A 15,755-nucleotide genomic window follows, 5' to 3' on the forward strand; every position below is an offset into this window, starting at 1 on the left:
ATGTTTACACTGGCAGGTTTGATTTTGCACTAGTTTGTTTCCTGGCATAGTCTGCTATGTTTAGCAAGCATGAAAGCTCACCTGATCACCTGCTGGAAATAGTACAAACCAGCCTGTTGGAGAGTAAGACTATAGCTTCTCTTGAAGTGCAATTTTAAGATTAACTTTCTTAATAAATGTCCTCCATCATCAGAAATATTCTTTAAGAACATGTTAACACAAAAAACACAATTTTCATGGGAGTGGGTCTTTAAGTCAATTAATTATTTAATTATGTTAAGGTTACATGAAAATATGAACTGTTGCTCCCTCTTTCCAGTTCCTCCAGCCTTTTTTAGGTAGAGGTAGCTTCTTTTTTGTGGGAAAGGTGCTTGATCCTTTTACCTGAATACAAAACAAAAATGGGTTCATAGTACTTCAGATCCAGCAGATTTTTCTGAATCACTTCATCACCTACAAGGCTGTCAATCAGGCTAAAGTTGTGGCATCTTCTGTATGTTGAAGGAAATTGCAAAAATGTCACCAACTAGCTCCAAACCTATTCCAAAACTAACCTTTACCTGAAAAAATAAGTCAGACGTAACTGAATTTAATTTCTCCATGGAGGGTAAGTTAAACCATTGACTTGATTTATCCCTTTTGTAAAAGAAAAAGAAAATAAAAAGTTGTTTAGGAATCCATGTTAATCTATACTGGTTATTAATTTGATTTTATACATTTGCAAAGCACAAACATGTGATTTATAATTTTACACGTGAAGAAAATAGCTTTTACACACTAGTCATTTTACGTGAAATGCTGAATATTTACTTAACAGGCAAAAAAGTCTGTTTTTTTATGCAGAAAAGTGTTCATCTCTTCCACCACAAGCTGTCTGCGTTACAGGATGATAGAATAGATGGGTGCTTGCAAAATTGATAGGCACGTGACACGTATGTATGTAAACGTATGTGAGGTTGGCTTGATACAAAGGTCTGGTCCACTTACCCACTGGCTAATCTTTCCTCACTCTCCTTAGACTTACAAAGAATATGTGACAATTCTCACCTTTGTTTATTAATGTCATTAAAGCTTAAATGTGATGTTCATAATATAGTAAGACAGTTCCGGTCATTTTGGTTCTTATTCGTTTTTTAGCTGGGCACAAAATTAAAAACAAGGCTAAACTATGAAAGACGCCAAAAAGTGAAGATGTCTGAAATTATTACTACAGTATAGGTGTACGTAACTATGCTAATCTGGATTTTCTATCCAAGCAAAAAGGTTGTTTGGTGTTTTAAATTTGCTGCCATGAGAGTTCCTGTTATTTACAATGTGTGTTCATTTTTACAGATTATCTAGTAGCAGTTAGCTATAAAACATGGATCCTGAGGGGCAAAAAACTGTTCATCTGCAACAGTACACACTTGTCACAGCCTGTCAGACATGGCTTTTGCTCCGAAAATTGTAAAAATAATTACTGATTATTTCTATGCTTGATCATGAAAATGCAAGAATGTCTTGTATGCACGTATTATTTCTTTATGCGTAAAATCTGTTATGCCAATTTACACATTCTAAAAAATAAAACATACAAATCCTCTAATCATAAACTGCAAAAACAACTTCAGTTGCTGTCAAAATGTCAGTTTGTACATTTATTTTTATTAACCACACTTAGAATTCTGTCTCTTTCGGCTTTTCCCATCAGGGGTCGCCACAGGAAACAACCTCTCTTTCGAGGAGGAGTCGCATAGTTAACTTGGCAATGTTTTACGCCGGATGCCCTTCCTGACGCAACCCTCTAAATTTACCTGGGCTTGGGACCGGCACAGAAGCAGAGAAGAGAAATTAACCACACTAGAATCCTGGTGCATCTTTGGGAAGATGGAGAAAACCTAAAAAGATTCAATTTAATTTGAATGCTTTTTGTTTTGTGTCATAAAACATGTTTTTTAATTTATCGTAACTGACATTTGAAAAAAAGATATTTAGATATTTGAGGACACCACCAACCTTTACACATCTTTCATGTAAATAGTTAATGTACATGCATCTGCAGTGCATGCACCACCAACTACAAAAAATAAATTACCTGCTTTACCTTAAAACGATCAAACAAAACCCTATCTCTGTCTTGTGTTTTTTTCTGCTGGTCTTTAATGCAAGCTGTCAGTCTATTACTTAGGTAGTTCTAAGTAATAGAATACAGGAACTGTAATTTCTGTCCATTACAGTTCACTTTTCCGCATTCCAGATTCCAAAACATAATTGGAATATAGGTTGGTATATTGATGTCATGATGCATTTATGAAGTTGCTCATCTTTTATTTTACCTCCAATTATGAGCAAAAGCTATACGGTAGAATGCATTGTTGGCAGAAAACAAGATAAAATTTAAACTGACTAAAACCGACACGGCTTGACTTTGAAATGGCAACGTTTAAATCAAAAACTGCCTCTTTTGCTATTTTTCTTACATTTGTTGTTTGCTTTTTCTAAGTTGAGTTTGGGGACTAAAAAAAAAACAGGATTTTTCTCAGCAGGCAGGTAGAATTCAAACATAACCATTGTTGAAGGAAACATAAAAGGGCATTGTTATCCTCTGGTGGCTGAGCTGTCTGTTGCAGCCCCTGCATGTCGATCAGACTGGAATCTGGGGAGCTTGAAGGCCAGATCAGTGCTTTGGCCTTTTTTTTTTTTTTTTTTTTTTTTGAGTTTTTAAAGCTGATGTGCAGATGTGATTTTTATAAAGTGTCAGGGAGGGATTGTAATGTTCGGGGAGAAGCTGACAAGGAAAGGTGATCCAGTAAAAGGGATGCGATTCAACAATGTGTAGTGGAGTGATACATAATGTCTGGAACCTTTTTTTCAAAGTGAAAAATGCAATTACCATAACATATTCAAGCCTTTTTCCCTTTTTTGGCTTGTTTTATAACTATCTTTATGCAAAAAAATGAGAAATTGATAGAAATATTCTCTACAAGAGTCCATTTACAACAAAGAAATCCTGAGCCACTCACTTTTTTGTTGAACTTGAAGCGACAGTTGCATCACTCTATTTATCTGCCTCATCTGTACAGAAATGGACACCAGGCTGAAATAGAAAAATCTTGAGACAATAGGCTAAGACTGCTAGCAGTCGTTCTATAAGCATTGTTTCAAAATAAATGCACAAGGAATAAAAAATCCGAAAAAGGTAATCCCGCATATTCAGTGTGTCAGGGGTTGAAGTTGTGGAAGACCCATGTCCAAAAACACTTGACAAGCTTGGCTTAAAATATAAATTTTCTTAACAAGTGAAACAAGAAGAACTAAATATGAATGCCCCCACCTGGGGAATTGACTCAACCAAAACTAAACAATGAAAGATTAAAAATAAAGGTGACAAGAGGAACCAACAAAGACCTGAGAGCAATTTATGGACCAGCCACCATTGTAATAATCAGTTACTAAAACATGGTGGACTAAACAGAGGCCTGAAGGTCAAAACCTATAACAGAATTTAAAGTGAAACCTCATGGAACATCCCACAATGCATAACAAGAATGGCATTTAGAAAAATTAATAATGTTTCAGAATTAGGCAGCGGCCAGATGCTGCTTGTCATGAATTCAGCAAAAAGATCAGACACCAACTGACACCAACTTCACAAATAAGATCATTATTAGCCTTTACTTAAACTTTAAATTTCTAATTTTCACTCCCACGTTATCCACATAAAGTATTGTGGATAATGGTCTTATCTGCTTGTCTTTTAGTTCCCTGATCTCTGTGGTTCTCATCAGATCCATTTTGCACCTCTATTTGCATCGTATTTCAGTCACAGTCATTCTACATACATTCACCAAGGCCTCATCTGCATCTTAGCAAATCTTTGCTGCCCTACATCCTGCTTTTATTCCCTGTTATAAGTTTGATCCTGTATTAAATTTTTTTCATATCCATTTGGTTTACCCACGGGCTCTTCTTTTCTTGTTTTTATTCATGTACAGAACATTCAGGCCTTCCCCATCCAGCTGCCTCATCCTCCTCCTTTGAGCACTGTGTATCAAGCCTCTGCAGCGCCCTAAAAATCAAGCCCTTTAATTTATCAGTTTGTTATGCAAAAGGTAAACTGAAATTTTAAAGGTTAGAGCACATCAAAAGACTTCTGACTTGCCTTTTGCCGTAGCTACAGTCAATCTGTGCAAAATTTCTTTCAGTAGTAAAAAAGTGATGACCTGAGCTACTTTTACAGGTTAGGATGCAGGCCACAGACTAAATACTTTAAACAGTCAAAAAGGATTGTAAAGTAAACCTGTTTCTGCAGCATAAAGACGATTCCAAGGACAACAGTGAGCCTACGCTCAAATAGAAGACAAAGAAATTAAGTAAAAGTTCAAAAATGTTCTTAAACTCTGTACATTTATTAATACAAATGTCGACACAGTCTCATTTGGAAACTAATATTTTACATTTGTTAATGCAGAAAATAATAATATTTAGAATTAGAACAAACACATTTTTTTTTACATGTTTAAACATGTTTTTATGCACAAAAGACAAATGGTGATGAATTTAATTCATCTACTGGATCCTCAGCATTGATCCTTCATGTTAGTTTTCAACTGTTGGTCTTCCTGCTTCACCCCACTCGCGCCACGCTGCCAAATGTACACAACGCTAATCACACTTTGAGCACAGTAAACAGCCTGGACAGTGGCTGGTGGTGTTTCTTTCAACACAGATTTAAAGACTAAATAGCAGACCTGTCCAACTCTCTCCACACAGTATTCATATGGATGATTCATTTAAGAGCAGACTCAACACACAGAACAGAGGACAGCTGTCTGATCCATGAAAGTGCTTTGAGACAAGAAAAAGAAAGCACATTACCTCCCATCAGAGCCAGACTTAAAAAAAAAAGATGGATATTATTTCTCAAACTGCTTGAATGTGTCTTCATTGAATGGAGATCAAATCCAATAGAATGTTTCAAATACTCAGTGGATTGTTCCATCCACTCACAAAAGACATCAGGATGCTGATAAGCAGTGGCTCAAAAAGAATTAACAACGTCTGCAATCAACTAGAGACGCTGGTGGTTACAAGACGGCTCTTATCAGGTTTATCACTCCCGTGACCCAAGCAGTATTTAATGAAATATCATCTATTAATCCAAAACTACAGGAGATTGGGAAAACAGGAGACAAACTGACCGTCCTTATAAGACCCATCTGATGAATGGGAATTAGGTTTTGAACATGTTCTTGTGGCATTTTTCTCATGATGGAGGACATATACACAGAAAAATAAACTCAAATTTTGCATTTCTGAGTATTTTTATTTATTCAAATTGTCATGAATTAGGAGAAGAAAAAAAGATGCAGCTGGAAAAACCCAGCACATTTGTGATGTATAAAAAAATCCTTTCTCAGAGCTCTCAGCAGCAGGGATGCTTCAATTCAACAGACCCAGCCACAACTGAGGCACATTTCTAATGAACTACTGCCTAGCCTGTCCTAGAAAACAACACAGATGTTTTGGGATTTCGGCTAAAAACAGCATAATCATAACTAAAAGACCACTGAGAACACTTTTAAAATAGCTCCAAAGATGAGCAGAGTGGGTCTTAAATATGCAGAACCATAGTATTTTTTGCAGTAGGTGTTAAAAGGACACACCAGCTTTGACTAGGGATCTTTTCACAAACACCAGGGTCCAAAAAAGTGGCGGTATTTTGTGAAATGCCTGCTAAAAGGGAAATGCATGTGTAATTGTGCGGTGTCTTTCATTCCTCCTTTTATTCCATTATGCCATTTTGTATTTTGCCTATTTTGTCCCTTGCAGCTGTGTCTTCTCCTGCTCATCCATCAACAGATTTTCCCCTCTCTGTTGATCCTGTTCAATCTAATTTCCCAGCTCTTCCTATTAAATATCATGTCATCCACTTCCCCTCTCATCATCTTGCCAGCCCTTACCTTTACTTGCTGTGTGTCAACTGTGTTTACCAGTGATTAATGTGATTTCAGGCCATTGAATAATTTCAGCTTAAACCAAACAGGTGTCTCGCTCCGTCCCTTCGCCTCTTTCCCAACCATACCCCATGAAGCATACCCCGGGCCTGGATACCCCCCTGCATGGCTGTAATTGGTGATCAGGATGAGAACAGGAAGGAGACGGAGAAGCCTGTGGCCCATTTCTGTTCTTTCATCACATTCACAGGGCCACAGTCACATCTGAGTAACCATGGTGATGCTGATAAGGTGACTCATGACTATTCATCAGTGGTGCTGCCTGATTGGACTGCCCCTGAGAGCTTTGAAAAAAGAAAAAAAAAAAACAATCAGTGCAGCTTGTGTCCCTGCTCTACCTCAGATTTCCCCCTAAGGATGGCAAAGGAGGAACTCAGCTTCTTTCTGTTTGCTTTTCACCTCTTGTCTCACCCTCCTCCCCCCACCTCTCATCTCTTCTCTACAATTATCAGTCCCACCCGTTCTTTCCCACAGCTGGGACGTCCACACCTCTCATCGCTGACCCACTGACCCCTACTCTCTTAACAGATAAGTCGTGAATCAGTAGGACTTTTGACATAAACTCATGCTTAAGGGGATCCGTAGGGAAATACAGGCCCCTCTTCTAAGGGCCTTCATTCTCTTCTACTAGTTTTGATTCAAATGTCTCCATCATTGACTTTCACTGGTAATTCGGGCACTCAACGCAAAATTTCATCAACACTTTTCCCCCAAAAAATCTCTAAAACCAACATTCAGTTTTACAGCCCCCTCCGGGGCCACAAAGTGTGATTCATTAATCAGTTTGCACTGCAATACTGCAGGTTTTATTCACTTTTAAAGGTCATTAGCTCCCGTCTGCCTTTTTTTTTTTTTTTTGGAAACCTTTATATCTAAGCAGCTTTTCCTTCCCGTCGGCCTTGTTGGGGTCCTGGATTAACATAATGTTATGAATGAATCTCAGCAGAATTTTTGCAGAAAATCTGCAAGTTAGTTTCTATACAAATATTTTAAAAGCTATCTATTTAGAAAGAAATGTAGCTGCATATCTGTTTTCACTTTTATGTGACGTGAGCATTGCAGTTTACTGTCAACTGTTGAACACATACAGTAAATACCATTTTAAATGCCACATAGCGTCTAGATACATTTGCACGTCACATCCCAGCTTTTTTTTGCAGGGAACACACCAAAACACAGTATTAATGTGTGGGAACCTTCAAGCGCTGAGCGGTAATGGGCAATTTAACTATGATTCACATGGAAATATGAAGCATGTGGGAAATAAAAACAGCAGGAGCTCTGTTCAAATCAGTCATTTCTATTTTTACCTGACGCTATCACTTTTTTTTTGTTTGATTTGGCATTTGTTGTTTTTCTTTTCTTTTTTTTTCATCTTTTCTTTAAAAATAATCTGTCATTGCTTCTCTCTATGACAAACCCATATGACTGTCTTCTGGCTTCACCTTCAGGTCCAGACAATGACGGCATGTCTTCTTCATGCAGGATGAGCCCAATAGTGCCATATCTGTGCTCCATCTCTGCTTGAGCACAGCAGCTCTGATCTGACTTGTTTTTGCAGAGATTTCCTGAAACCTACATCCAGATGGATAGAGGTGGGTGATGGACAGCTTGCACATAACTCTGAAAACATCATGTGAGAGCCCAGAGACTGACAGCCCCGATGGTACTGTAGCAGTAGTTGTGGGGGATGGGTAGAAATGCAGAACAAATCGGAAACAACAGTGTTGCACTGAACATGACAGGTTTATCACTGTTTTTCCCTTCAAATCATACAGCAAATATGACCTAATTTGTTATCTTACATCAGCTGTGACTTACTGGTCAGTGTTCTGGATGTTTTATTATCACCTGCTTTTTTTGAAATATTTATTTTTGGTAGTTTGTAGTTGTTTTGATTTTTTTAAACAGAAAAAAGGGCATATGGAAAAAAAGGTCAGTGTTGATGGCTCCGGAGGCTTCAAACTGATTATGCAAAGTGGAATCTTGCATTAGTTGTCAAACATAATGGACAACACTCCACACCTGCTGCACAATGAATTAATCCAGTGGCAATGGTGAGAGATGTGAACAGGTTTGCACCATCAAAGAGATAAAAGGTCATTTTGCATAAAGAAAACACCAAATTTATAAATATTTTTAATTTAAAGGTGGGTTATCCAACTTATTCATCTAACTTATAAATTACTAATACCTGCCCTTAAGCCTCTTAAGCCTCCGTTCACACTGCAGGGCTTAATGCTCAACTCCAATTTTTTGAAAAAAATCAGATTTTTTTGCAAGGCCGTTCACATTTCCAGTTAAATCGGAACTTTTGTGATCTCCTGTGTGACCCTGAAATGACCCAGAAGTGACCCGCATGCGCAGAAGAGTACTCAATGGTGAACGACGTCACTTGTTGTTTGCTGAAGAGGCTAACGTTAACAATGGATGTCAACAACAGCGTTGTCAACAGCGGAGCTCTTTTGCATTATTACATACTTTCACAAAGGAGCCAGCACAATTACAATCTTCTCAATTTCAGGAGGCATTGGAGCCAAGATCGTCTGTATCCACTGTGTGTGTAATAAGAGAGAGGAGAGATTGTGTAGAGCGCCGGAGGGAGTGTGTGTGTGTGTGTTTGGGGGGGGGGGGGGGGGGGGGCAGCGGAAGTGTGTCGGGTGCATGCATTCGCGTTGTGTGTTATGAAGGAAGGAGAACGGTAATAAAAGAAGGCATCCCCCAGAATAAATGCTATTGACTCTTTATTAACCTGCCCTGGAGAATCTGAGGGTCCGAACGGGGAAGTGAACCCCGGAGGAAGATCCGCCTTCGGCCCTGGAGAAGGTTTCCCCCGCGCTTCTGACCACGGTCGGAAAGGGAAAAAATTAATAACGGGAAAGGTTCAACACCACGCTCGGCCATTTCACTGGACTTTTTTTCAAAAACCGCCCGGTTGCGATAAAAACCCTCGAGTTTGGCTGAATATAGCTGTCACCCCAAATATTAATTCAATCGGTGACCTCGCCTTCCTTCCACTGACTGGTCTCAGCAGCATCGTCCGCCATGGTTGATGTTTATGATCTCGTTCCCGCCCACTTCAACGCAGAATTATGACGTTTGTAGCGTCTCAATGACATACGGGTCAGAGACATGTGGCCTGGCCATTCAGACGGAGGTCGCATTTCAAAAGATCGGACATGCATCGGATTCAGGACTACATACCCAAGTGGCCTGGGTCGCATTTGAAAAGATTGGATCTGTGTCGCTCAGACTGTCATGAAAAGATCAGATACAGGTAGCATAGGGTCAAAAAAAAAAATCGGAATTGGGTTGTTTCAGCCTGCAGTGTGAACGTTAAATAACACATACAAATAAACAAATAGTCTGATTATGGATAATATACTTCAATTGCGTTTTTGTGTATTTTCAGAGAAACCATGTTAAGCCTTTAGGTGAAAGGGCAGGGATAAAAAAAAAAAAAACTCCAGGTCTTGAGGGCTACTAGATTTGGGTCCCAGATACAGGCTAGTTGCTGGTTATCTGCATCAGGTTTATCCAGACAATTATAAACTGCAAACGTTGGCATTTGAGGCTTGAAGTTCAATACACCATCTATAAAGATGGTGCATTGGTTGGTGTATTTACATCTGCATTTAATTTTATACATTGGAGAAAAAAAGCCCTGCAACAGACTGGCAACCTGTCCAGGATTTCCATTGCCTTAACCCACGAGTGGCTGGGATAGGCTCCAGCAGCCCAGTGACCCCGCAAGGGACAAAATGGTAAAGAAGATTAAATCAACATTGGGAAAATGTATACATCCCCTGCAAAATTCCAAAATAAGCTATAAAATTAGGGGTGTAACGATTCATTTTAACAACGATTCAATTCATATCATGATTAGTGGTTGCTGATATGATTCATATTCGATATTGGATCTTTTGGAGCGATCTGATTCACTGACCTAAAATCGACCCAGGACATCTTTGGCCAAAATTTCAACCAGTATGAATCAGAAATAAATACCTGGATGCTGAACAGTGCAGGTGAATTTTTCCAAATTCCTTGCATTTCTTGCAAGATAGTCAAGTGTAAATGAAATATTTGTACAAACAAACAAGTAAACAAGAATTAATGGCAAATCCATTCACATTTTAGTTCCACAAAGTTCAGCCTACTGTTGTTTTTCCAAAAATATTCCAAATGGAACCTCATTAGAATATTCTACCACACTGTGGTCACATGTTTTTGCTAAATTCAAAGTGTTTCCACACACTGCATTGTAATGATAGATTGATCCTTTTTTGCTGCCATCACGTGTTGTGATGCACTTGGTGGTTTTTACATTATAGTATAATAAACCGACTGTGTCTCAATCCAAATGGTCTTTTCCAATATCACTTATAATTGATTGATATAGTTTTGAATTGATTTTATAAATAGTATGGGTCGATTCAATAAACAACTTGACTCAGACAGATCAATCTGGTATACTGTAGTAGTTACTCATGACACACTTTTAGAATTGTTTCAAAATAAAAGTTGGACATTCACAACAGAAATTGTCCACTATTTCCAAACATAAGACATCCTGAAAAGATACTCTGAATGTGAGCAAACAGGAAAACATGCATCTGTTTAGGGTTAGGGTTTAGGTTAGGGTCCTGTGTTTTGTATAACTACTACAGTCTACCTGATCAATCCATCTTCTTCAAGATCGAATCGACCTTTACCATTTATAAAAATAAATTCAAACTATATAAAATCAATCATAATTGATTTTGAAAAATACCATTCAGATTGAGGTATAGTAGGTTTATATAACCATAACGTAAATATGATAAAGGGCTATCACATATTTGTTGAGGCATATGTCAGCATAAAACACACCGTAAAAAAAGATGAAAATGCAGAACAAAATGCACTTACACTTTCTCTCTGCCTTTCGTCTCCAGACCTCTCATTCTTTTGCATGGTGGGGGCCACCTCGGGCACGTCTCAGTCAGACAGAGCTAATCAAAAATAAACAGAAAAAACAAATTCTAAATATCAAAGTGCATTTTTGGTTACAATGTTAAAATGGTAAAACTATGAGTGCACATTTGTATTTGACGTGCATTGAAAACAGAAATTGTAGGTGGCTTTACTTGAGAGTGAGATAGCCCTGTTTTGTCAGGGTGAAGTTCATCCTGCTCTCAGGGGCTTTGCAGTTTGAGAATAAAGGTTTTAATCTCCCAGACAACCAGGTGCTTATCCCCACGTGTGTTTGTGTGATGGCTGTGCACCATCAAGCTTACGTGTACATAAAAAAAATGACATGTATTGTGATCCTCTAGCCTAACAGAATGCTTTGAGGTAAATGGTAAAGGTCGGTGAATTATCAGACAGAGTTACACAACCTGACTCTGTTTGCTTGGCCTAATAACCCAAAGTCTACACCTGCCCCTGTCTCTCACAGCCTCACACACGCAATGACACACAACACTAAGCAGGTTTTCAGGACCACCTGCGTAAAATGGATTTCCATTAGCATTCACAGAGCTCAGTGAAGTGTTCTCTGCAAACTTCTAAAACGCATCCTGAGTGATTTTTTACAGAGGATATATTTGCTCTTGTAATGATGTGAACAAACATGCAGTTCATGAAAAATATCCTCCATGCAGCCACTTCCTTTGCCTGTGACGCAATATTATCTATCTCTATTTAGGCAGGTAACTCCATGTTTACTATATAATAACCATCAGCATGATCAATACAGAAGAAACTAACTCAACTTCATCTTCAATTTTGAATCAAGACAAGGAAGGAGGGAAAAGTTATCGTGATTTTTATATGCAATCAAAATTATTGAAACTACAGGATCTCGTAAAATATCCAAAAGTACTAATATTGTAAAACATAGAACTATTGATTGGCAAGTAAAATACAGAAAATATATATATAGTAGAGATAAAATTCCATTTCTCCAATGGGAACAGGAACATTTAAATAACCAATGATACAAACTACCCGTAAAGGATTTGTCTGTCTGTGGGCGCTTCACAAATCTGTTATATTCTAGGGTTCAAACAAAAACAATGTAAAATTATTATAAGGTTTAAAAACAGTTACATTATGGTGTAGGCACAACACAAGAATATATGAATATATTTGTTTGTGTCATAATGGTTGTATTGTATAGATGATAGCATGTTTGAAACAAGTTTAATAAAAAAATTATAACAGGCTGGAGAGAAATAACATTTAAAAATCTGCATTTATTTTATTTATATATAAGAATTCACACATATAGGTTAGGGAATGTTTAATGCTGTTACTTAAATAGATGGTTGATTTTGTAGTCTATAAGTTCTTACTTGCTCTTTTGATTAAATTTTGACCAAATGTATAAACCCTGACATGCAATAAAGAAAGCTGTGCAAATAAGTGATTTGAGCTTTTCTCATTTCTATCTACAACGCTAACATTGACTCAGAGATTTTCAGCTTTGAAAGTAAAAGGCAAATTTAGAAAGAAAGAAAAAAGAAATCACTCTTACAATATACACTGTGTTATTGGGTAAATAGTCCTAGCAGAATGGCAAGTTGTGAGAAGTAATCCTAAAAGCTCCTCTGTGAAAAACAAATATCCCCAACATGGAAATTATCATTTAAACCTGTTTATCTTGTTGCTTTGAAGACAAGAAATTTGCGTTGGTGTTTCCTCTTGTGTGCAATGGATCAGCGCAGCAGTGCTTGAACTGCAAACATGGGGGACTGATTTCTGTCTGGTCTGATGAACTTTAGTGTCAGAATTATTCTTACCCCTGCACAGGGGAACATCACTGAGACTTTTCCGGAAACAAATGGAAATTAAGCTGTTCTGCAAAGCTGAAATAACAGTGACGTTCCTGACCAGCAACACTGAAAAAGGTAAATAGGATAAATCTTTTTCAGAGAACAAATCGATACGTGCTTTTGGCGTTAATTTATTCTAATCCTTCAAAAAGTTCATAAATAATGCAAAACTCTTCGGAAGAAAAAGAAAAAAAAAGCCAGCAAACACCAAACAAATCACCCAACCACTGTGCTGAAATCAATTTTGAAAAGGAAATGATGTTTTTGCTTACATCAAATAAATATTAATGAGCTGCAAGCGGAAATTAAAGAGGTCTGAGATCCAGTCCAGCTGATCAGCAGTCATTTTGAGGAAACACTCTCAGAAATTTGAGTAAATGCAGCTTTTTTTTTACTCTGACCACTTTGATCCTAATGGATTTATATAACATCTCTGATGAGCATTCCTTCATTGTTAAGACAATCTGTACAGAATTTGACATTTTATACAATATAGATCTGTATTCTGATGGAGGAATCAGATTTATAAAGATAAATATTTAGGGAAAAAAGGCTTTTGTCACCTCTAAATAAACTTCTCACAATAGGGAAAAACAGACGTGAATATCACAAATGGACTGGCGAAAGAGCAGAACTCTGAGGTTTGTTAAAAAGCCTTTGGCCATTAAAGTTTCAATTTATGGTTTTAGAATGAAAGAAGTCTGGGGGGGTGGAGTGGTGGTCTGGCTTGGCTTGGGGGTGGTGGCCCCTTTGCCTGTGCTGGGGGGGGGTTGGCGGGGGCCCTGCTCGGGGGGGGGGGGGGGGGGGCAGCGGCGCTGGATGGGCGGCCCATCTACGCCTGGGGCTGGGATCAGCCCTTCCCTGGCTCTGGGACGGGACAACCCTCTTGGGACCCCCGGTCGCTCTGGGTGTCATCCGCTTCGGCTGCGGAGTCTGGGGTGGGGTGGGGAGCTTGTCGGCCCTGTCCTGTGGGGGGTCATTCTGGGGGGGAGGAGGGGGCACTATTGGTAAGGGACATGGGGGTTGACGGGTTGGGGTCTCTGCTGAGACAATCGGCGGTTGCCCCGGCTGGTTGGCTGCCTCGGTCCCGTCGAGGCCTGACCAGAGCCCTTCTAGGGCCGGCGTTTGGGGGTGGGGGCCTGGGCTTGCTCCGGGGGGGGACGCTTTTCTGGCTCCTCTCTTTCTGTGTGGGGTGGGTGGTGCTGGGCCTGGGGTGTCGGCGCCTCCGGGGGTGGGGCCCCTGGGCTGGGTGGACCTGGCCCCTATGCTGGGGGGGGGGGCAGGGGACAGCTGTTTGACCACCGGGGGACAGTCTACCAGCTGTCCCCAACTTACCCCCTTCCTCATATAACCTCATATTAGGTGAGGGGGTGGGGGGTTTAGCCTGCGATGCGCCTTGGGGGGGGGGGCTACTTGGCAGTGGCCCCCCTCCTATGGTTGCCGTATGGAGTGGGCCCCCCCTCTTTCGGTTTTATTTGCACCTTAGACATGTAGGGCCCTTGGTAGGGGGGGTGCTTGGACATCACTGCCAGCAAGCAGCAGATGTCCTCCTGGCACCCTACCCGCCAATTTTAACCGCACCTTAGACATTTAGGGCCCCTTGGTGGGGAGGGTGTGGGGACATCACTGTGAGTAATCAGGAGATGTCTCCTTAGTGCCCTACCCGCCAATTTTAACTGCACCCCCCTTAGTACACACACCCCTCCCCCCTCAATATATACATTCCAACATAAACAGACACACATGCACACACACACCCTCTCAAACACACATACACGCACACACATTTTGCAAGGAAGGTGGGACCTAGGACCATCTGTCCCCTACCCCTTCCCTGGTGGGGGGTACGGGGCCCTTGGCGATGGCGGCCGTGTCCCCTGGGTGCCGGTTTCCTGGGCCCGGCGGTGCTCTCTCCGCGCCGGGAGGGGGTTCACATTACACCTGAGCCGGGGGTGTTCGTTTCCCTGGGGGGTGGGTTCTGGTCCTTGCCCCCGAGTGCTGGGCCTCGCCAAATTTCCAACTGTGGCCGAGCCTGATCGGGCCATGTTTACAACACCCCTTGTGGGCCCCCTTTTTCCCCGGGGTGCCCCCCTCCTGGGCGGGGGCGGCGGGCCCCTGCCTTGCTCCTCCCTGGACCAACCGTGGGCCGGGTGGGTGGCTGCCTGGAGTGCGGAGTGGGTCTCCCTTGGGGGGTCCTGGCTCGTACCTGGGGTTGGGGCAGGGGGATGCCCGGAACTCCTGGGTGGTGATGGGGTGCTCGTCTGGGGCTGTGGGCGTCCTTCTCCGGTGAGGCCCTGCGTTGGGCTCTCCCGGCGCGGCGGGGGGCCGCTCTCCTGGTTGGGCTGGGGCGGCGCTCTCTTTCCCCCCGTGCCTCCCTGCTCTCTGGCTCTTGGGGCCTCGCGGCGGTCCTGCTGCCCTGGCCTGGGTGGCGGATTTGGTCGCCCGGGGGGCGGTTGTTCCCTGCCTGCTCCCGTGTGGCGTTGGGGGGGTTCCGGCTGCCGCTGCTGCTGCCACAGGTGTTAGCTCACCTTTGCCCTTATAGTTTGCGTGATAAAATGAATAAAATATTTCACACTAGTTGATTTTAAGGCATAAGTCTATAACACTATCTGTTTTGTGTACATGTTGACATGTGGACATTTTTGCAGCTAGCAGGTGTGTTGGTAACATTTGAGTGTGTGTGTGGACAGGCCCCGCCCTTTTTGTACTACATTTGAACCTTACCGTAATGATAAACAACCAGTGAACTTGTTGCTTTATGCTGCTTCATTGTCTTATCCCCCTCCCCTCCTATTATCACCCTCCTACCCCCCCCCCCCCCTCTTCTTCCCTTCTTTACTTTTCCGTCCGGTCCAACACCAAAGATTTTCAAACATGGTTGAAATTAATAAAGTTTGGCCTCAATTACAAAAGGGGTTTATTCAGACATACCTTTGGTTTG

At 41.1% G+C, this 15,755-nt stretch overlaps 1 protein-coding gene across 2 annotated transcripts in view; it reads right to left on the reverse strand.

The window, feature by feature from the left end:
* The window catches only part of pde4d (phosphodiesterase 4D, cAMP-specific), a 180,949-nt gene that overhangs the window by 151,884 nt on the left and 13,310 nt on the right, over positions 1–15,755 (reverse strand). For both annotated transcript variants that reach the window (XM_078953116.1, XM_020705821.3), the window contains exon 2: positions 10,908–10,990. In XM_078953116.1, coding sequence (XP_078809242.1) covers positions 10,908–10,952 — 45 coding nt within the window. In that variant the 5' untranslated portion in view covers positions 10,953–10,990. The remainder of the gene's footprint in view (positions 1–10,907; positions 10,991–15,755) is intronic.

The sequence above is a fragment of the Oryzias latipes genome, chromosome 9, assembly GCF_053564925.1.
Source record: "Oryzias latipes strain Hd-rR chromosome 9, Olatipes_Hd-rR_3.1".
NCBI classification, from domain to species: Eukaryota; Metazoa; Chordata; class Actinopteri; order Beloniformes; family Adrianichthyidae; genus Oryzias; species Oryzias latipes.